The 23,073-nt window shown below is 36.9% G+C and overlaps 1 protein-coding gene across 2 annotated transcripts; it reads left to right on the top strand.

The window, feature by feature from the left end:
- Positions 1 to 787: 787 nt before the first annotated feature.
- Positions 788 to 8,481, top strand: LOC147487354 (uncharacterized). Of its 2 annotated transcripts, XM_086572681.1 has the most exons (11): positions 788 to 1,428; positions 2,206 to 3,528; positions 3,610 to 3,697; positions 4,437 to 4,499; positions 4,606 to 4,769; positions 5,166 to 5,241; positions 6,150 to 6,209; positions 6,576 to 6,701; positions 7,176 to 7,385; positions 7,480 to 7,580; positions 7,802 to 8,481. In XM_086572681.1, the coding sequence occupies exons 1-11, from the start codon at positions 932 to 934 to the stop codon at positions 8,046 to 8,048; spliced, it is 2,955 nt and encodes a 984-aa protein (XP_086428807.1). In that variant the 5' UTR covers positions 788 to 931; the 3' UTR covers positions 8,049 to 8,481. The 2 variants fall into 2 exon arrangements, with proteins under 2 accessions (XP_086428807.1, XP_086428808.1); XM_086572682.1 differs by lacking the exon at positions 7,480 to 7,580.
- The last annotated feature ends 14,592 nt before the right edge of the window (positions 8,482 to 23,073 follow it).

Genomic DNA, 23,073 nt, shown 5'->3' on the forward strand with positions numbered 1-23,073 from the left:
TAGAAATATTATTCCATCAAATAAACGATTATTCTCAAGTCTTCTGATATATTTCAATAATAATAATAAAAGTTTTGTAATATATTTAAGTGAATGAGGACACTAATAAGCCAGATAAGTTGACATTAGAAAGTCAAACGTTTTAGATTGGAGATTATTTATTGTTTTCGGATAAGTGATTGGAGGTTAATTGCCATCCAACGTACTGCTGCTTATATAACCTTTAGTGTCAATCATTATATATAATTTATTCTTTAAAAAACAAGTGTTATAAGCAAAGAGTTGCAATTGAACATGTTCAAGAATTTATAGGAACTTTTTAGATTCGTACCTTTAAAATACTTTTCTCTACTGTAATAATATTACAATCTAATATAAGTTCTTGTTAAACTCAGGCTTCAAGATTGACTTTCAGGCAATATATATTACCAATCTACTATGAAAAAACAAACAATATATTGTGCTAAAACAATGTAACCAAAATGTTGTTACAAAACTATTTTTAATTGAGAAGTTTCTACATACATTGTATATTTAGGTCTCTCTATCTTTAGGCCATAATCTATTATTTCGTCACTTTGAAAACGTACCCCATTTAATTAAACTAATCAAAAAATGACATAACAACCAACACTAATAAAAAAACCAAACCAAACTTCATTCCTTCCACGTACAATTGACTTCGTACAATTGATTTTGACTTTGACTTTCCGGAGCAAAAGCAGAGAATAAAAAAAACTAGAAAACAAATTATATGCTTTCCGATCATTCCGCTTGCCATCATCAACTTTTCAGCTCAATCTTCATTGCCAGCAAATTCAATCTTCAAATAACATTTTTCATGTCACCTTTTCATCCATAGTTTACAAACCATAAAACAAAAAGAGAAAAAAAAAATATATTTACGTACCATGTTTTCGATCCAAAAGACATGCAGTGGTTGCAAAGCGCATTTTCATCATCGTCCTCACCAAAGTCATCATCATCATCTTCTACAAAACAACAAACTTCATCTTCACCAACAAAACGAGACATAGCATTGATTTTCAAAAAAGCAACCCACCAACATCGTCGTCAACCAAGATTAACACGTGCAAAGAAACTTAGACATTTACGTGATATTGATGTAGGTAGATTACCATTAACAAACTTTTTACGTTTATCTGATAATAATAATAATAATAATTGTGCACCATCACCTAGTGAACTTGAGTATCCTTCGTCAAGGTCATCACCTGCACAACCTCAACCTTTGCCTTTACCTGAATTATCTGTGTTTTTTCGAGATACTCCTTTGAATGCTTCGCCTTATTCGGGACGGTTTCCGTTGCCTTCTCCTAAAGAGGTGACTACTAATATTAGAGCGCCGTCTGAGGAGAGGGGGGAGGAGATTGGAGGCGATGCCGGGTCTTGTGTTGGAATTGGAAGGTATGGGTTTTTATATGTTGGAATTATTTTTTTAGATTATTGTCTTGTTAAATTTTGGGATTATAATAAGTAATAATTTGGGATTGTGTTGAACTTTGTTATACAAGGCCACAATGCCGGGTGTTTGAGAGATTTTTGTGTTCTAGGCTTCTAGCATAACGCGATTATTTTCTTAAGCTATAGAAATTGTAATAATAATTGATATTGATATTTAGGCGTGATTGGATGTTATGTAGAGGCAGTTTTTCTCTGTAAAGAATACTTTTATCGTTCGCCGAGAAAACATTACCCTATGAATTATTGAGAATCAGCTATTTTAAAGTCAGCACTTAGCAGCATAGCTACAACCTAGAGGATTTGCTACTTCTTTTCTTCTGAAACATATTGCCAATTACCAAAGCAAGGATTCATGCATCTAGTTAATTGGGATCTTGATGCGATAGCGTAAGTATTTGTGGCAGGTCAAAGTAGTATTAATAAATCTAAAACAAGTAGAACATAGAATCCCGCAATTCCTTCCATGTTTTAGTTGAACAAGAGATGGTTAGCAATTCTTCTTTGGCTTTACACATGAAATAGATTTAGCTTTGAGTATATAGGGAATAAATAAATTGTTGAGATTAAGGACCTAGAGGAGCAGTGTCAATTTTGTTATGCTCCTTTGTTATCTTTTTGTGATAAATTTCAGTACATCCTGCCCATTGTGTTGGATTAATATTCTCTAGCTTCCATCATCTGGAACTTGTATTGTTTACATGTGTAACTCTTGCATTGAAGGAATTCCACTTACCAGACCATCAACAAGAATACAGAACAGGTTGACACATTGTCAAGAAAATCTCCAAGTGATCGTGGTAAGAAGGTGCATCGAGATCGAATTGGGTTCGGAAATGTTGAGAGCAGTTTCAGGATTAATGCTTCTGCTATGAGCGCTCCAGGAAGTGGCTTATCCAGTCCCACACTTAGCCCTCGAAGATCAAGTATTGGGGAATTTTCCCCTTCTCCTCATGGGGCTTATCGAGGATATGTTTGGTCTGCCCCAGAGATGGCAGCCACAGACATGTTTACAAGTCCACCTCCACAAAACTTGTTTGATAAACTGTGGTCTAGCCCTGATGGCCCTGTCTTGAATCCCAAAAATCCAAGGGGATCTCCCATGCATCCTAACATGTCTCCAGAAAGCTCTACTTCACGGCATGAGAGTAATGGTCATGGCCTCACTCCCAAAAATCCAAGTGGATCACCCTTGCTTCCTAAGAATTCCCCAGAGAGCTCTGCTTCCCAGCATCAGAATAATGGCCCTAGCCTGAATCCCAAAAATTCAACTGGGTCTCCCACGCATCCTAAGATGCCTCCAGAGACCTTTGCTCCACGGCATGAGAGTAATGGTCCTAGCCTGAATCCCAAAAATTCAAGTGGATCTCCTTTGCATCCTAAGATGTCCCCTGATACCCGTGGTTCACGGCATGAGAGTAATGGTCCTAGTCTGAATCCCAAAAATTCAAGTGGATCTCCCATGCATCCTAAGATGTCTCCAGAGACCTGTGCTCGACGGCATGAGAGTACTGGTCCTAGCCTGAATCCCAAAAATTCAAGTGGATCTCATTTGCATACTAAGATGTCCCCTGAGACCTGTGCTTCACGGCATGAGAGTAATGGTCCTAGTCTGAATCCCAAAAATTCAAGTGGATCTCCCCTGCATCCTAAGATGTCTCCAGAGACTTGTGCTCGACGGCATGAGAGTACAGGTCCTAGCCTGAATCCCAAAAATTCAAGTGGATCTCCTTTGCATACTAAGATGTCCCCTGAGACCTGTGCTTCACGGCATGAGAGTAATGGTCCTAGTCTGAATCCCAAAAATCCAAGTGGATCTCCCTTGCATCCTAAGATGTCTCCAGAAAGCTCTTCACTGCCCGAAAGTGAAGGTCAGGCCTCTGTTCACCCTTTACACCGTCCTCCAGGATCTTCTGTATCTTCTCAGACGGTGTTGGCACATCAAACTTTAATTAAAGCTGAGGTATCACCGATGATAAGTCAATGGAAAAAAGGAAAACTTATTGGACGTGGTACTTTTGGAAGTGTTTATGTTGCCACCAATCGGTAGTTATCAAATTTTTATTAATTTCTTTAAGGTTTATTTGTCTCTTCCACTGTGAAGACTAACCAGTGTTCTACCTACAGGGAAACTGGGGCTTTATGTGCAATGAAAGAAGTTGATTTGATTCCTGATGATCCTAATTCTGCCGAGTGTATACAGCAATTAGAGCAGGTTATTTGGCTGATCGCCTTACATTCTTTAATTTTATGTACAATGCTTTTATCTAAAAAGGAAGAAATGAAAAATCAAAAAAAGAAAAACTCACAATGTATGTTAGGTACTAGATTATCTGTTGATTATTATACTTATTGCTAGGTGAGCTGTTCTGTTCTTACAATTTTTGAAATCTGTCTTTCATTCGCATTATGTTTGATCTGAGAGATTGCCTGAATGTCGATTATTTTATTTTCCTTCTTAGTAACTATTAGAAAGAAAAATAATCAGTTCTATTCTGATGATTGCTGGCTTGCACTCCAATACGTATAAGTATTGATTACAAAACCAAAACTATTGGCTACGTGGTGAAGCAGAAATCATGGAACTCGCCGTATTAGTTCTTTGGTATATGAAAAAAAAATAATGTCAGTCGAAGTAAGATGTATCTAAAGTTAACAATGGGCTTATAGTGAGAAGATTGATCTGATTAACATTCCTATAATTCACTGTAGTAGCTTCTTCTTTGATGATCCCCCCACCCACCCACACCTCCTCCTCCAATTTCCCTGTGTGAATATCGTGCAGAATATTGAGTTCTATGGGTTATGGACATCAAATATCCTTACCTATACTAATTAAGCCATGGTCAGGATATGTGGTGCCTATTCTCAAATGACTTGGTTGGCCTGTTTTTCGATTGATAAAAGTTTACTTTGTGCAATTTAAGAACTACTGAATCTTTTCATTGTATCAGGAAATCAAAGTTCTAAGCCAGTTAAAGCATCCAAACATCGTGCAGTACTATGGCAGTGAAATAGTGAGTTTTACCTTGGTTGTCTACATATCCTGTTGATGCTCAGGTTTGACTGATGAAAGATAATTTTTGAGCTGAGTTTTAGTAACTACTGCTTTATCTTAAGCAGGTAGGTGATCGCTTCTACATATATTTGGAGTATGTTCATCCTGGATCAATAAATAAATATGTGCGCGACCATTGTGGCGCTATTACAGAATCTGTAGTTCGAAATTTCACACGTCATATTCTCAGTGGTTTGGCATACTTGCATAGCACAAAGACAATCCACAGGTGAAAAATCTTTTCTTGATATACTGTGAGAAGCCACTAGTTACAAAAAGACTAGAGTATTAGCAAGTCCTGTTCTGTTTGTGTCAAACTGCAGCTGGCTCTTTTGTCTAGAGTTAATAGCGATTTGGATTTTATTAATACGAGGGTATAGATTTAGCATTCTTGAGTAGTTCCACGAAAAGTTATATGACCAAAAAGTGAGATTTGATACGCCGTTGGGGTTTAATGTCACATTGGATAAGAAGCCCTCTTGCATCCTGGGGAAGGGGGTCTTGTTTATGTTTGTGGAGAAGATTTGGTCCTTTTTCTCATAGGAGTTTATCAGTTTCCCTATGCCATTTGTTTTGACTATCAGTATTGGTAATGATTATGCTAATCTGATGATCATCTTATTAGGGATATCAAAGGAGCAAATTTGCTTGTTGATGCATCTGGGGTTGTTAAGCTTGCTGACTTTGGAATGGCGAAACACGTGAGTTTAAAACACTTGGCTGTTCTACTAATGCCCCAATCACAATTTAGATAGCACTCAATGTTTGGATTCTTTTTCTGTCCCATATCTTAAATTAGTCCAATTAAGGTTTGTTTGTTTGTAACTCCGACTACCTTATACCAGCATCTTATTCGAGTCTATCTGCACTGTCCTCTTTACTTGCAACTTCAGTTATGCCCTTCAATTGCGTCCATTTGACAGAATTATCATGCCATGTCTCACAGTGACCTAAATTGTTTGCCAGTATGAACCAACATTCCGTATTCCCAATTATTTAATTTGTCATATAAAAAATGTTTAAGGTTTTAGCTCACTATTTGAGGTTTTAGAAGAGAGTTTCTCCTATTGTAGTTCTGCTCTAGTCTTCTTTGCTAGTTAAACAGATTGCTTAAAATTCTTCCCAAACTTGGTAAACCCAGTCTTATGGGAAAAAACCCATCATTATGCAACTGAATTTTTTTGCAAAACTAAAGAATTATGAAAAAAAATGAGGAGTGCTTGCTTGACGTACCTATATAAATGTTTTCTCTGTTGATAATAAAAGCACAAATGTTCTGTAGCTCTGGCAAGTGTAGCGGTTCTATTTTCTTAATCTTGTCAACCACAACTTGTGAACTGTTACTTTACGTATTGAGCTTATTGCTTTCTTTGCATAAATTCCAAGCATTGTGCTATTTATTTGTGCATCCGTTAATGGCAGCCTTTGTACAGTTACATGTTTATGGGGATATGTTCATTGCATGTCTATTTCTCACCAAGTTTAAGTAATGAGTCATGTCCTTAGGACAAGATGTAAAAGATTTTTCTATAAGTATTGAATTTCAGATATTTCTGAGTCATTTGGTACTTCCACCTCTTAAAAATTTGGGAATCTGATTTCTGTTCAGCTTTCTGGACAAGCAGCTGAGCTTTCAATGAAGGGAAGTCCATACTGGATGGCTCCAGAGGTATCTCGTGTTCTTCCCCTCTAGTTGTTTGTGCTTCATTTATACATTATTATGATTATTGCTTAATTTACACGGTTTAACTCAGTACATCATCCAGAGTTGGATCACTCTTCACCTCATTATTGTCTAGGACTCAATCCATATCTCAAGTGATTGACTTGTCATCGTGTCAACTGACACGGTGTTACTCAAGATGGACACTTTTGATTTTTTTTTTTACGTGCATGGAACTAACTTTGGTGTAGAATGTGGCCTTGGAGTGTCCTGCATTTAGCTTAATCTGGATAGTCCAGATACTGGAGGGTTCAGTCCCTGAGTCTGACATTTCATTTTTACACTGCTTTGACACCAATTCCTTTTATGCAGCTCATACATGCTGTGAATCAGAAAGATACAAATGGTGATTTTGCTTTTGCGGTTGACATTTGGAGTTTGGGTTGTACTATTATTGAGATTGTGAATGGGAAACCACCATGGAGTGAGCTTGAAGGGGTAAGCACATGAACTATATTATCATTCTTTACTCAGAGTGGAATCTAAACTCTAAGGGTTGTCCTGCAAACTCTATTATGGTTCCCAGACGCATTCTATTTCCTAGTATTTAATCTATATGAACAGGTGAAGGCTGTGATTAGTTCTTACTTTTATTTCAAAAAGTAGATTTTTGACAACAAAACAATTAGCATTTACTTTGTTCATTAACATTTAGCTCTACGCACACATGCTAACTGGAAATTTCCTCAACTTTGGCTATTTTAAACTCAACAAGAGTATGCCATTCAGTTTTCTAGTCTCAAAGCATTAACCATATGGTTCATTTTTGGATCACCATTCTTTTACGAAACTGTTTGTCGGAATCTTTTTTTTGTCATAATTTTGGTCGTAAGCACAATCTCACTCTTTCCACTGTTACTTCTCGTATACATCTTTGCTACTAGAAATAACTCTTTTTCACTGTATGTGCAGGCTGCAGCTATGTTCAAGGTTTGGAAAGAAACTCCTCCCATACCAGAAATATTATCACCTCCGGGCAAGGATTTCCTGCAATGTTGTTTTACAAGAAATCCTCCAGAGAGGCCATCAGCAAGCATGTTATTAGAGCATCCTTTTCTGAAAAACTCCCACCAGACAGATGTTCAGGCTTGCGCTCAGACATTTTATGCGATGAAACTGGGGGTAAGTTTTAACGTTAATTTGATTATCACCCATTTATATGCCACATAATGACAGTAGAATAACAATGATTATACCCAACATGTTACCTATACAGGATGCACCACATAGTCCAAGAGAGTGGAGTGCATATAAAGTTGATTCAGTGCCAATCTCATCCAGAACACAGGCCACTAAAAGAAATATGTTTTTCAATGGGTAGGTTTTTGCAATATACCTTATAGTAAAGAAAGAGAAACGATACCGTGAGATTGAAAAAATTCACACCTCATCACGAGATTGATCTTGTGAGATCTGGACTATTATAGAAATTGGACACAAAAACAATGGAAAAGAAGGACGAAAGATCGAGAATATGTAGTTTGTTTCTCAATTTGCACCAGATCCGGCTTCATGCAAGGTTATTGTTTTCTTTCCAGTGAAAGTGCTCAACAATCTCATCCTACAACTTGCGACTCTGCAGCACCTGCCTCCATTCTCCTCGTTCTACATACCCTTGAGGCCCTTCCCGGTTTATCTCCACGACATTCTAACCGTGCATGCACGAACTTCCAAGGCGTCTTCAGAAGGTATCAACGATACACATGTGGGGCAGTAACGCTTGCACTCGTCCAAGCACTAACACAAAAAAGGGGCACGTACGTTATAAGGTGCAGTGGTATATGAGTTGAGGAGATTGAAGATGTGACTTGCACATACTTATTTCTGATATGAGTTAGCAAAATGAGAACGGGAACACAACAAAGTCTTCCATTGTTCCCTGGAAGAGAAAATATATCCGAAACCTGCATTAGTTGTATCCTGAGTGACACTGCTAAATCTGTAAAAAGGTTATTTTGAAAAGGCCTTTCTAGCATGACTTCTCTCGTGGAGGAAGGTTTGGAAATAGATAGATGCATAGGTTTTTAGTTTTATTTTTTTTAATTTAGTTTCAGAGGTTTTGTTCTCTCTCCATGCTTATTGGAGATTTTTATACATTTGTTAGAACACAAATGATGTAATCACACTGAACTGTACTATAAAAATGCTCTTTTCAGTTTTCATTATTATTTGTGGGAAATAATGAAAATGAAAATGAAAAATCTTCAATTCATTACAATGATATAGCTTATTACTCTGAGATTTCTGCATCGCCCAAGTGCCATCAGCAATCCACATGTCAATCCATCAGCATTCCACCTCACAACTTTCAAAACTTTTTTTGTACAAGACAATTCGGCAACAACTCCAATATAAGTCCAATGGAGTGTTATATGGGACACCTAAAAAATGGGTTGGGTTTTAGGAATTTGGTTTGTCCTCTACCAAACAGAACTGATAAAATATTGGTTTGGTTTCGAATTTATTCTCTGCCCAACCGATATAAATTTAAACTGATAAGATAACATTTTAATAATATTTATGATTAATTTTGAATATATTTATTAATTGTGTGGTTGAAATTAATTGATTTAATTTATAATTTAATTGATTTTATAATTTTCAGTTCAAATCGATTCGGTTTTGGTTTGCAATATATTTTATGGTGATTCCATTGGGCACTCATCAAATTGGATTGGGCAACCCCTCAAAAAAAAAGAAATTTTACAAATTTGCCATATTACAAATTTGCCATAAAGCCCAAGCCCAAAGAACCAATTCAACCGTATTGCCAAAACGAACCCTCCGGTCGTTTTTGTTTTTACTCAAGCGACTTGGCGAAGTCGTTTACATTTTACTCAAACGACATACGGTGGGTGGTTTGAAATAGAAAAACGTAAACGACATGACCATGTCGCTTCAAATGAAAACGTAAACGACTTCGCCAAGTCGTTTGAGTGTACACTCGGGGCGACATGACCACGTCGTTTGAGTGTTACTTTGAGTTTGAGTTACACTCAAACTAGATGGCCAAGTCGTTTGAGTGTATACTCAAACGATATGGACAAGTCGTTTGAGTGTTACTCACACTAACACTGAAACTACGCGGCCATGTAGTTTGAGTGTACACTCAAACTACGCGGCCATGTCGTTTGAGTGTACACTCAAACTACGCGGCCATGTCGTTTGAGTGTGCACTCAAACTACATGACCAAGTCGTTTGAGTGTATACTCAAACGACATGGCCGCCAGAAGTTTGATGTTACTCTCACACTAACACTCAAACTACGCCCATGTCGCTCGAGTGTACACTCAAACTACGCGGCCATGTCGTTTGAGTGTACACTCAAACTACGCGGCCATGTCGTTTGAGTGTGCACTTAAACTACATGACCAAGTCGTTTGAGTGTATACTCAAACGACATGGCTGCGTAGTTTCAGTGTTACTCTCACACTAACACTCAAACTACGCGGCCATGTCGTTTGAGTGTACACTCAAACTACACGGTCATGTCGTTTGAGTGTATACTCAAACTACATACCCGCGTAGTTTGAGTGTACACTCAAACTACATGGTCGCGTGGTTTGAGTGTACACTCAAACTACATGGCCGCGTGAAGTTTCAAAGTTAGTGTGAGTAACACTCAAACGACTTGTCCATATCGCTTTGAGTATACACTCAAACGACTTGGCCATCTAGTTTGAGTATACACTCAAACTCAAAGTAACACTCAAACGACATGGTCATGTCGTCTGAGTGTACACTCAAACGACTTGGACATGTAATTTGAGTTTACACTCAAACGACTTGGTCATGTGTTTGAGTGTACACTCAAACGACGTGGACACGCACTCAAACGATTCCAAATGCACTCAAACGATTTCAATTGAATTAGAAAAATTGAAATCCGATTTAAAAAATTGGGTTAGAAACAACACAATTACATCAATAAAACTACATGCACTCTACACTCTTTATCTGTTATGACATAGTATCTTTATAACCAAGTTAAAACATGTAATCAAACATGCTATAAAATCTAAAATAATAATTTGTTTTATATCTAAACTTGTTATTATTATTATTTTTTCAATTGTGAATCATAAACTAGTTTGGGGTTTAGAGTTCAGAGTTCAAGGTTTAGAAATTTCGTACCAACATATTTCACTTAATTATTTGAAATAATAATTTGTTTTATATCTAAACTTGTTATTTTTTATTTTATTTTTAAAATTGTGAATCATAAACTAGGTTGAGATTTAGGGTTTAGGGTTTAGAGTTGTTTACAAATTTTGTGCTAACAAATTTTACTTAATTATTCAAAATAATAATTTGTTTTATTTATAAACTTATTATTTTTTATTTTCTTTTCAAATTTTGAATCATAATCTAGTTTGGGGTTTGGGGTTTGGGTTTAGGGTTTAGGGTTTACAAATTTTCGCAATTTAAATACATAAAAAAAAAATTTAATTTCAAACATATTTCACTAAATTATCCAAATCTAAAATAATAATCTGCTTTATATCTAAACTTGTTATTTTCCATTTTTTTTTTTTATTCAATTGTAAATAATAAACTAGTTTGGGGGTTTACAAATATATTTCACTCAATTATTTGAAATATATCAAAATTTCAAATATATATAGAATACTCATTCACTTTCGGTTTAGAGTTTAGGGTTTACATAGAATACTCAAGTTTCTCTACACACTCAAGTTTCTACACACTCAAGTTTCTCTAAATGGAACATGAAGATGAAGAAGAAGTATTTGAGGTAATGTTTGATGTACAACAACAAATTAGGAAAAACAACAAATTAGAGAAGGAAAAATAGAAGATATGTTGAAAGTGAAGAAGTGGAACAAAATGTTGAAGGTCAAGGTGAAGAATTTGAAGATCGACAAGTCGAGCAAATGAAATTCCAAGAAATCGTCGGCGACAAAAATGCAAACCTAAATAATGAGGTAACACTTGATTAAAATGAGTACAAAACACTTGATTGATTGAATGAATGAATGAATGGATGCAAAATGAATGAATGCAAAACCCGAGCCCAAACGACATGGTCGGGTCGCTTTTGGTAACACTATCAAACGACATGGGCCTGTAGTTTGAGAACACTACTGAACGACATGGCGGTGTAGTTTGAGAACACTACGAACGACATGGCTGGGTCGCTTCATTACACTACCGAACTACATGGCCGTGTCGCTTCATTACACTATAGAACTACATGGCCGTCGTTTTGGACTCTTGATGAAACTACATGGCTGGGTCGCTTTGAAACTAAATGCATTGTTTGAGACTCTTGTTTTATTCTTCTATATGTAGAATTCTTTTGCCGCTATCCGGGAACCGATCTTCGCAAACTTCGAATGATGTGGATTGTCAACCGATTTTAAGTGATACAACAAAATTTTACTACGTAAGAGGTATGATTGAGTAGGCATTGATTTTTTTTTTTTTTTAATTTTCTAAATATAATTTTATTAGTGTATTAATAATAGTTGTTGTTTTTATGTGTGTAGGTCTTTCATACACGTGGCGAGGCAATCGATTGGGCAACCGCTAGAGGAAGACAAGTTAATGTTGTTGTAGTCATTGAAAAGTCGGAGTGCCAAAGGAAACCGAAAGTAGCAAGATTGAATTTGGCTTTGCGAGTGCTTTCGGGTGTGTATCGGGTCACACAAGAAGGAAGGCTAAGAGAAGGCTAATAAGAGAAGGTCGGGAACCAAGAAATCGGGATGTCCATTTAAGTTAAAAGGTATTTTCCAACGCCGCACCGCCGATAGTTGGAAAATTGTCGCTCTTAATGGTGTTCACAACCATCCATTGGCGAAGACCCTTGAAGGACATGCATTTGCTACTCGCCTAACCGCTCCAGAAGTTCGAAAGTATTTGTCGAGATGAGTAAGTGTGGAATAAAACCTAAACAAATATTGGATTCCATCAAGAATAGGTATCATGATAACATCTCTAGTATATCCCAAGTCTACACCGCAAGGCGTAAGGTGAGGAAATCGATATGAGCGGTCTCACACAATTACAGAGATTGCGTGAGTTGTTAGCAAAAGAACATTATTTTGAGGAGTTGAGACAGGATGAGAATACCGAGGAGATAACGGGATTGTTATGGGCCCATCCAGAAGGTGTTAAGTTGGCTCGGACTTTTCCAACAGTTTTCATGTTAGACGCTACCTACAAAACTAACCGTGCATCGGTGGCCTTTCGCATGCTTTGTAGGGGTGACTTCAACGCGGGAAATCTTTCACCGCGTGTGTCGTCGCCGCTTCACCGGTGCAACACAACAGACTCGACTATGAGTGGGCCCTGCATCATTTTAGTGGTTTGCTTGGTGACATAAGCCCATCTGTGATCGTGTCTGACAGGGACTTAGCCCTAATGAGTGCCGCTGACAGAGTTTTTCCTAACGCACACAAGCATCTATGTAGATGGCATATCGCTACGTGCGTCCTTTCAAAATGTTACGATATTTTTCCAACTACAGAACTTGTAGAGAAGGCCCAGTTTTCGTGGAACACTGTAGTCAAATCGAAGACAGAGGTTATTTTCCAGCGTAGATGGGATGCTTTGGAAAAATATTACAGGGTTGAGTACTCCAATTTTGTTTGTTATTTGCGAGAGACTTGGTTTCCTCACAGGGATCGATTCATATGTTGTTGGACTGACCAACACATTCACTTTGGGGAGTACAACGACCAATAGAGTTGAAGGGTCTCATGCTCGTGAAGCGTGTACTAGGAAATGCAAACGCATGATTTTTTGAGTATGTTTAGCTTAATCCACCCGATTCTAGAGATCCGGATGTCCGAGATTAGAGCTACCTTCGAGAGAAGTATGATTGTAACTCAGCACCACCACCGATTCCTTTGTTTCGCGGAACTCGGAGGCCTTGTCTCACGCAAGTGTTTAGACTTGTTATTTGAAGAAATAGATACCCGCGTAAAAGCGTGTTAAAGATGGAGAGATAAGGTGTTGGTGCTATTTGCGCACGAAGTCATGGACCGCCATGTGCTCATGAATTAATTGAGTTTGAAGAGCAAGAGCGTCCATCCCTTTGTCTCTATCGACCCCACTTTGGAAAACATTGTTCCGCTTCTCCCAATGTGTCGGGGGTGTTGGTCCCGATGTTGCACCTTCGATGGACTTGTTCATGAATAGGTTTGCAATGGTTTTGAAGAAAGAGCGAGGGTTATGATTAGGAAGCTTATGGAGATTGCCGCATCGAAAGTACATGGCTAGTACCGCCTTGTGAGGAAGCAAAAACCAAAGGTCGGCCGAAAGGTAGCTGCAGCAGAAAGCTTCAAACTGGAGATGATAACTCTTCAAAGCGAGATCCATCTCATTTTGAACATTCTCAACGTGACCATGAAGAGTGGGTCTCGTCCACAACCAAACACTACCCCAAAACACCCACACTACACCAAGAAAGAAGTCTTCTCCAAAACTACCAACCCAAAACATCCACACCACACCAATAAATAAGCCTTCTCCAAAAACACCAAAAACAACCACACCAAGAAATAAACCTTCTCCCAAAACACCAAAAACAACCACACCACGAAATAAGCCTTCTCCAAAAACAGTCACACCAATTTAAATGTGAGAGATGGCTTAGACTTTGGAAAGACGAGGGGTCCTAAGGATTACGGGTTGGATATTCCCTGAAGAAATGCATAAATACATTGTTAGAGTCCATGACCCCGGCTGGCGATGGCAACTCTGCGGTTATAGAGCTTTCTGCATTGCATTAGGAAGAAGTCAAGAAGAATGGCCACATGATGAAGGGAGTTGTGCGAAGAGCTTATCGACAACCTCCCCCCTTTATTGTACTTTGTACAATCAAAGTGAGGTTTTTATTCGATGAAGGAAATCCTACATGAAGAAGGTTACGACCCCTTAAATAAGTGGATGAGCATGCCTTTGGTTTGGATACTTATTTGCTTCAAAGATTTAATGTTGTCCTTATGCATTTAGGAGCTCGTCGCTTCTTCCTTCTCATGCCGAGAAACCCAAGCAAATCCTCGAGAGAGTGACCCAAGTGTTGGGTAGCGCATTATGTTGGTGGAAATCATTTTGTCAATGTTGAACTTGTTGAAGATTGTCCGTTCCTCCAATGTCGCTAAACGGCTTAGAGCTCGATATGATATTGCCGAAAGTTGAATTTGGCCTTGACAAGAAGGCAATTGCAATTTATGGCATTGAACATTCCCAATTTAATATGGGAAAATGAGCTCGTTGAAGACCCAACCGATACATGTTATCGACTAAGTTGTTTTTGTATGTTGTCGATATGATATTTTGATGTAATTTGTATTTTGATGTAATTTGGAACAAGTGTAATTTGATTTGATTTTTATGTTATCAATGTTAGGGCTTTTATTTGATTTGATTTGGAAATCGAGTAATCGACTAAGTTGATTCGGACGGCAAATTTTGAAATCGAGCGATTGACTAAGTGATATATTGATGTAATTTGATATTTTGATGTAATTTGGAACAAATGTAATTTTATTTTATTTTATTGTTATTTGGAAATAATGTTAGGGCTTTTATTTGATTTGATTTGGAAATCAAGTGATCGATTAAGTTGATTCGGACGGCAATCGAGTGATTTGGAAATAGAGCGATCGACTAAGTTGATTCGGACGTCAATCGAAAGATTTTGAAATCGAATGATCGACTAAGTTGATTCGATGGCAATCGAAAGTGATCGACTAGTTGATTCGACCGCAATCGAATGATTTGAAATAACGTTAGATGTTGTCAATAATGACCGAAACTACCGCGGTGAAGTCGTTTGGCTTTAATACAAAACGACCATCCATATCGTTTGGCCTTTAGACCAAACGATGTGGGCATGTCGTTTGGGCTTTTAGACCAAACGACATGACCACATCGTTTGGTCTTAAAAAAACGATCCGGCTGGTCGCTTTGAGATTTAAAGCAACCGATCTTCCGTGGTCGCTTTTGGTATAAAGGGAAACGATCCTGCGAGGTCGTTTGGCCTTTATGCCAAACGATGGCTTGGGTCGTTTGGAAGAAAAAATTTCAAAATTGCGTTTTGTTTTACAACACTTTCATATTCATCAAATTCCACTTTTCATCGGATATCAAACATTCAAACATTAAACCATACATCAATACATAAAATTCCATATATCAAATTCCATATTCATCGATATCAAACATTCATCCATACATAAAATTCCATTCATACATTAAACCCTAAACCTAAAACAAATTACATTCAAACATTAAACCCCAAACCCTAAACATTAAATTCCATTCAAACATTCATGTAAACATCATATCCATCAATGTATGAATTACATCCATCAAACTAAACTACAAAGTTACAAACACATTCTACAAAACCCTAAACTGAAACAAATCAACTATAAAGCACCAATGTACTTGCACCTAGTCAAGTTGTATGCGCTGTTCGAGGAGGTCCTTGCTTCCTCCGGCATATCATTCCCACCAATTGCAGACCTCTCTAGCAAACGACTGGTTTCATCGATGACGCTGCTCATTTAAAAGAAAAATCAAGATAAGTTACCAATCGAATGCAAAAATCACGCTTAGAAAACTCAATTAAAAATCACAATACTTACAATCGGTGAAACAGTTTAGGCGGTGTCTCCGGGGAGGGATGAATCGAAGAAGCTCGGGGTTCACCAAAACTACATGAGAATTCCTCGATACCAAGTCATGTAGTTTTGATGACACTCCCATGGATAAGACGAAATAGGTCCTCGGTTGCAGAGTTGAATCACGGATTCTGCCACGACTCGATAAAGTGGCCCAATATTGGTCCAAATTTCACCTCATACCCGCGTCCCCGCCACAGTTTGTTCTCCAATTTGGCATTGGAGGATCTTTAGGTACAAGTTGCACGTGACCCAACCGACGCACCACCTCTGCGGCATGAAAAAAGCTCGACAATGTTGAAAAACATAGCAATCCCTCAAAAATGCAATGTCATCGATCGGGTTTGTATCTCGATATTTTTGTAGGGATGCCAAACAACTGAAACAAAATCAAATGTGTCATTAACAACTCTAATGATCAATTACTAAAAAATAAATATAAAGAAACTTAAATACCAAATTGTCATTAAATTTAATACTTACATTGAACTCATTCAAATCATCAATTATCGCCGATAAAACTGCAATGCATACGCTGTGTCGTAATAGTGTGGAGCGACCGGATGATGTCTATCTATGAGCACGGGCTGAGGCGAGATATAGTTGAAGTTTGGGACTGTCACGAATACCGAAAATACTCATAGATCCATGCCTAGATATACACAAATAGTTAACATATTGATAGAGTAATAAAATTAACATTAAAAAAATAAACTCTAAAATACTCAAGTTTTACCTCAGAAGAGTCATATAGCCCGTAACTCCTTTCACCTTCGCATCACGCGGCAGCCCAGACCTCTATATAAAAACGCCAAAATTGTCGCACCCCATGCATACTCTTCTATCTCACTCAATTTCAACAACGGCCTCGATAACATATAGGCACTCCAAATCCCACTTTGTCGGTAAAAAACGGCACATCCAAAGAAAAATGTAAAAAAGCTCTAACGGTCATTGAACATCCCGGAAACTCGAGGCCTTCTCTACCACATTCCCAAAATCACATATAGGGCTATCATGAATCTTGTTCGCAAAATGCTTCCGGATGAATTCTAGCCTTACTTTTGAAGTGAACTCGCTAGCTTCCATCTCCTCTAATCAAATCAATAGGGAGCCCCGGCACAAGATGTGTAAGAGATTTATCGATTGTTGTAAGTTCAAATTTCATCGTCCCCCTTTGCACCGCTTCTTCCTCTAATCAGGACTCCACAGATTTGGACAACATCGTCCAAAGTCACAGTCATCTCCCCAACTGGCATATGGAAGGTGTTGGTCTCCGGATGCCATCTCTCCACAAACGCCGAGATCAATGGTGGATCCATATGCTCGTGATAACCTTCCACGAGATCAAACAACCCAGTCCTTCTCAACTGCACGGCAAATCTCGGAGACCTTTCACATTCATTTTTGAAATTCCATTGGGATAACTTCGCTAAGTGTGAAACACACTTCAACGCTCCGCGATCCTCCCCGAAACAACCGAAAGCACGATTAGATATATATGAACGTAAACAAAAGATTTTATAAAAAGAAAATCAAAGTACACAAGAAAAACAAAATATTACCCTTCTCTCCCAAACATCGCGAAATGACATGCACCGCATAGTCATACAACAACTCGACTCATACCGGGCCTCCCCCATACACACACCTCTTTGAAACTCCAAATCATCATTGGATTTTCTTACTTTAAATCCAATACCGGAGGTGCTTCTTCCACCGGTGGTACGCCTTCTACCACATATTCTTCAACATCATCATCCCGCTCATCCTCCTCCTCCTCACTCTCCTCCTCACTCTCCTCCTCACTCTCCTCTCCTCTTCTACTATACTCTTCCCTTTGTCTAAACCTACATCTAAACCTACATCTAAACCTACATTAATATCACTATCTACACTATCTACACTATCTTCACTAAACGAATCAACCTCGGGAACCTCAAGAACCTCTTTTTCCAAATGGTCCCCTACGCCGATGCCGGATTAAGCCGCCCATCTATGTCTTTTTCTTCCAACTGCATCACCGCTAGAGGAACCGCCACCAAACAATTTCTTAACACCCTTTAATGTAGTTTTCGCTACATTCTTCACATTCTTTTGATCGAGGACCCATCGCTACAAAGAAAAATAAAACAAGTATTAGTAAACCATATTTAAATAAACAATGTACAAAGAAAACCACTAGAAAAAGAGATCATCTCGATTCATTAAAACTAATAGACTTATAAGCTTGCTATGATAACTCCAAGTATATATGAAGAAATAGAATGAGGTGTTACGCTTATCCAAATTCTATCAATTTTTGGGCGAGTTTCCTTTGTTTGGTCAACATTTCAGTATACTTAAACTCGTCATAACCGGAAATCAATAATAACATCCTTCCAACAACCATATGTACATATAACCTAACTTTTTACACGACAGTGCAAAATGTATATATATACAAGACTGTTTCTGTATGAACCGTCATTTATGTACATCAAGTATTACAACAAAATAACTGGACTCTCTCTACAACAAAATGAACTTGACTCTGTCCCTCGTCAAGCATAGGGGAAACCACCCAAAAAAACCACCTTGATAACATACATTCAGTAAGTTTGAAAACCAAAGAAAGCTTCTCACCTATAATGCTTTACCGCTTCAGTTTTGTTCCCCTGTATCCAGACCTTAAGCAAGTACTCGTAAAAGCTGCATGTGATCAAGGTCATTACTCATTAGCCAAGACTCAGGAACATAAGCAGTATGAATTTAAACCAAAGTAGACCTACCATCATGTTTAGATCGACCAAATAAGAATTTTATATATTACAATATAAGATACTCATTAAACCGAAGTAGGATACACGTACAATTACTTGTCTAACACGTTGCACAAAGAAAATGTAAAGTGAAGATGCACAACAAACAAGATAAGAAGTTTGCTTATGTAAAACTACTGCATTGCTCATGTAAAATACGGTTTTCAGAGGGGGTCTTCTTTGTAACTTCGGGATAAGCTCCACCACGGATCACATTGCATGAATGAAATCCTTCATCATTCATTGCATGCACTAATCTGTGAAATTCAAGAGGTTTGGCACCACATTCTACTATCTCCTTCCTACACCTTCTATTTCATTTATAAACTCTTGTCCATCATAGCAGATATACATAGCATTATGATATTATTTTCCATCCGCAATGATTGATTTCTTCCCTATCTTTGCCAAAGTATTTCAAAACATTCCACAGTCTTCCAATCAAATAAAGAGAGAGAGAGAGACAACAACATCAACTAGGGAGGAGTATAGTTACATAGAAGTAGCTGCATAATTAAACCCAGTTCTTCTAGAAAGAGTTTGAGAAAAAATCTGTTAAATTAGTGATGGTTGTAAGTTGCCATGATTCATTGGGACTTGAATTCCTTAGGGGATTAAAGGGTAACATTTAATAACAAATAAAACACATGGGAATGGATTAGGAATTCAAATGCCTCCTTCACAAGAGAAATTTTTCACGAGGCATTGGTGAATTAGAGAAATGAAGAGGGTACCCCCTTCTCCGGGAATCTTGTTTGGAAAGGATCCTTCCCTCCAAAAAAAAAAATTCGGTGTCTCATACGTGCTCTGATGACCAATATGATAAATCAATCGATTATTTCTTCAACCAACCATTTTAAGTGTTTACAAATATATAGTCTTATTCGATGGGTGCTACTCATGATTCTCTCCTCTTTTTCTTCCCCGTCATTTCTTGTCAAGAAAGCGTAGATTCTTTGAAAGCAACAGTAACAATACTAAGCATAAAACCAACATATATGTAGATTAACAGTCCAACTAAAAACCACATACAAGTACATAAAACCACATACATATATGTAGATTAACATATATCCTGAGGAATGATAAGTAAACTGATGAACCTTAACCGTGAGCATGTATACGATTCCAATCTAGAGGCCTTGTCGGAGTCCAAACCTTCTTTTCACTACAGGCCTTCTCCTTTTTTCCTTTCTCCCACACCATCTACCCTTTTCGACAATTTTGATCCATCTAGCAGTTCTTTTATAAGAACCAGAGTGTTACTCAAACGCATCGTCTTTATATTACTACTGTAGTAGAAGTTGGGGTTGTTAAGGAAACACATAGAATCGTACAAACTATGAAATCAAAAGAGAATATAGCATATGAGTGTATCTAGAAACCTACTTTCAACAAGAAATTGATTTTAAGCAAGGCCCTAGAATCATATATCAAAGATATATTGTGTATCACGGTGACCAAGTGAAATTACAATATGGTTTCATAACAACGTAAAGTGTGAGATGATAGTGTACAATGTCTCTTGTTTACTATCTATTTGTTTTTTGTATCCTTAGGATTATCCTCAGAAGATATTGGCTCTGTTTTGAAAAAGAAACAAATTTTTTTAGACTTTTAAGACAAAGACATTGTACACTAAACAAGTTTTGATAGAAAAAGAAAACGACATTAAAAATTTTCTTTTTATTTCTTTAGAAGAAAAGAAAGGAAAAAAGAGAGTTATAAACGGAATGTCATAAACTAGCGTTCCCAAATAGACATTCATCATATAGTTAGTAAAACGTTTTGTGGTCGCAAACCGGATTGTAAATGAAAATAAATGATGAAGTTTTTTCTAAAACAGATTTTGGTATGAAACAAGTTTTGAAAAAGATGCATTGTCAACGTTTTGCAAGCAAAAAGAAAACATCATTAAAGATAAATGCCATATCCGGCGCTCCCAAATAGACATTTATCACTTTGAAAGTTTAAAGAAACATGAAAAAGGGAAAGTGAAAAGGTTTTACTGATTTCGTAAGAAAAAAATGGGTCAGGAAATATTTTGGGACAGTTAGATGACTTAATTTTTTGTGATATATAGGAAAAGAAATCAGCTGATGGTATCCAAATATAAAGCCAATATCTTCAATATATACCAATTTAAAACCCTAATTTAAGTTAAGTACAAAAGCGTGTTTCTTACAAACAAAACATTCGAACTTCGGTAATCTCAAATTATATATAGTTTGGTAACACACTAACAATTTGAAATCAAAGCTGTTGGAGCGTAATACAACATATTGATAATTGAACAAGGTAACTGGACTTGCCGTTAAACACATTACTCGAGAAATTAAATCGTGAAGTTTAAATGGCGAAATCATTAGATCATACTATTACTCATGATTATTACCAACAGGAAATTATATTTTCAATGGAGAAACTATATAATAGGGCAATAGAAAGCAATTCTGAAGAAGGTAAAAAACAAAAACTGAAAAAGAGAAGAACTAGAGAAACTTGTATTGTCTTCCCCGTTGATCATTCCTAAGAATTCTCTACTTGTTCTAGTATTTATAATAACTTGGGGTTTAAACACATTACACTTAGTCAATAGAGTGTTTTCAATTGTCATGAAGTTTTAATGAGTACTTTCGATTAACAACATTATTATTATTAATTAAGTTAACCCTAGAATTTCTAATGAGTTGGAAGAATTGAAAACAATAATTGAGACCATACCTCGTTGTTGTTGTTGGTATTTTCCTTTGCTGCACTTTCTCCGCTTGAGCACTTTATTTGTGACTCAATTTACCGAGCCCTTTTAATTATTAGGATATACGGTTGGGGTAGGAAATTGATTTTAAAGTAAAACCCTAGAACTCATATATTAGCATTTATTAGTAAAGTGTGTTAAGATAATATATACCGTCATTTGTTTACTATCTACTTGTTCTCTAAATGGTCACTAGAATGTTAACTTTAAGTCCCTGACACCCTCTAATTTGTATCCTCAAAAGATATTGGCTCTGTTTTGAACCAAACACAGATTTTTTAGAAAAGGATCTTGTACACTAAACAAGTTTAGATAAAAGAAGAACACACTATTGTACTTTTTTATTTTGGAAAAAAATAAAAGAAAAAAGAGAGAAGTTACAAAACGAAATGCCGTCATAAACTAGCGTTCCCATCTGAGACATTCATGATATATTTTTAAAAGCGTTTTGTAGTCGTAAAAGATGCAGTAAAAAATTAAATACCAAATGTCATAATCCAATGTTCCCATCTGGACATTCATGATATATTTTAAATACAGGTTTTGTAGTCGTAAAAAGATGCAAGAAAAAAAAAATACCAAATGTCATAATACAACGTTCCCACGACATTGGTGAGTGGTGACTATGGAAAAAGAAAATTATATAAACATCATTAATGATAAATGCCATAATCCTCTGCGTTCCCTAAAAGACATCCATCACTTTAAAAAACATGAGAAAAGGAAAGTTTTTTGAAAAGGTTTTACAGATTTTGTAAGATAACAATATGAGTCCGAAATATTTTGAGGCAGGTTAGAAGACTTATATTTATTGTTATATATATATAGGAAAAGCCAATATCTTCAGAATTTATATACCTAATTTCTGTTAAATACAAAACGTGTTTTTCAACTCCAAGACATTCATTGAAGATTGTATTCATCTCAAAGTATACAACTTCTAGAACTTCGATAATCTCGAAGTATAGATTAGTAACACTGAAAATTAAGTCTTCAACGAATACATCATATTGAAACAACGTAACTTACTTTAACAATTAATCATATTGCTTTCAATAAATAAAGCCGTGCTTCTCTTCTAGAACTAAAGAACCGGTGAAATCACCTAGAAATCTGTGTACGCGAGTCGGGATAGTTACAAAACTCAATCACCTACTTCTTTGTTTGGTGTTTGGCAAGCGATAAATGAATTTAAAACGATTTCAGAAATAAGAAGACGTATTTTTAAAAAGTATACACTGCCAAAACACTCGATGGTGAAAAGCACTTTGGAGCTCCCCGCTAAAAATCTAAAGAGAGGTGCTTCCAAGTTCCAACGGTGAAGTGTGTCACACCGAGGAAAATTTACATGATCAAGTTCGACTCCGTTTGTTACCTTCAATCTCTCAAATCGAGTGGTTTCGACATTATTGTGTTTGCAACTTCAATCCAAAGATTGAAGAAGAGACCTTGTGACATTCTTCATGATTGTGTTCTTTGTTGCTCTCAATTGTGACAATACTAAAAGCGGATTAAAAGTGTTTTCAATTTTTAGGGTTTATGAAGTCGAGTACTGGATCAATCAAGGACAACCTGCAATAAAGATTACTTATGGTGA

This window comes from Coptis chinensis, chromosome 7 (assembly GCF_015680905.1).
Source record: "Coptis chinensis isolate HL-2020 chromosome 7, ASM1568090v1, whole genome shotgun sequence".
In the NCBI taxonomy this organism is placed as follows: domain Eukaryota; kingdom Viridiplantae; phylum Streptophyta; class Magnoliopsida; order Ranunculales; family Ranunculaceae; genus Coptis; species Coptis chinensis.

Excerpts from the sequence above, each read along its gene's own strand:
- LOC147487354 (XM_086572681.1), top strand. The coding sequence starts at position 932 with ATGCAGTGGTTGCAAAGCGCATTTTCATCATCGTCCTCACCAAAGTCA. Across the intron at positions 1,429-2,205 it reads TCTTGTGTTGGAATTGGAAG|GAATTCCACTTACCAGACCA; the intron begins GTATGGGTTTTT and ends CTTGCATTGAAG. Across the intron at positions 6,210-6,575 it reads CATACTGGATGGCTCCAGAG|CTCATACATGCTGTGAATCA; the intron begins GTATCTCGTGTT and ends CCTTTTATGCAG.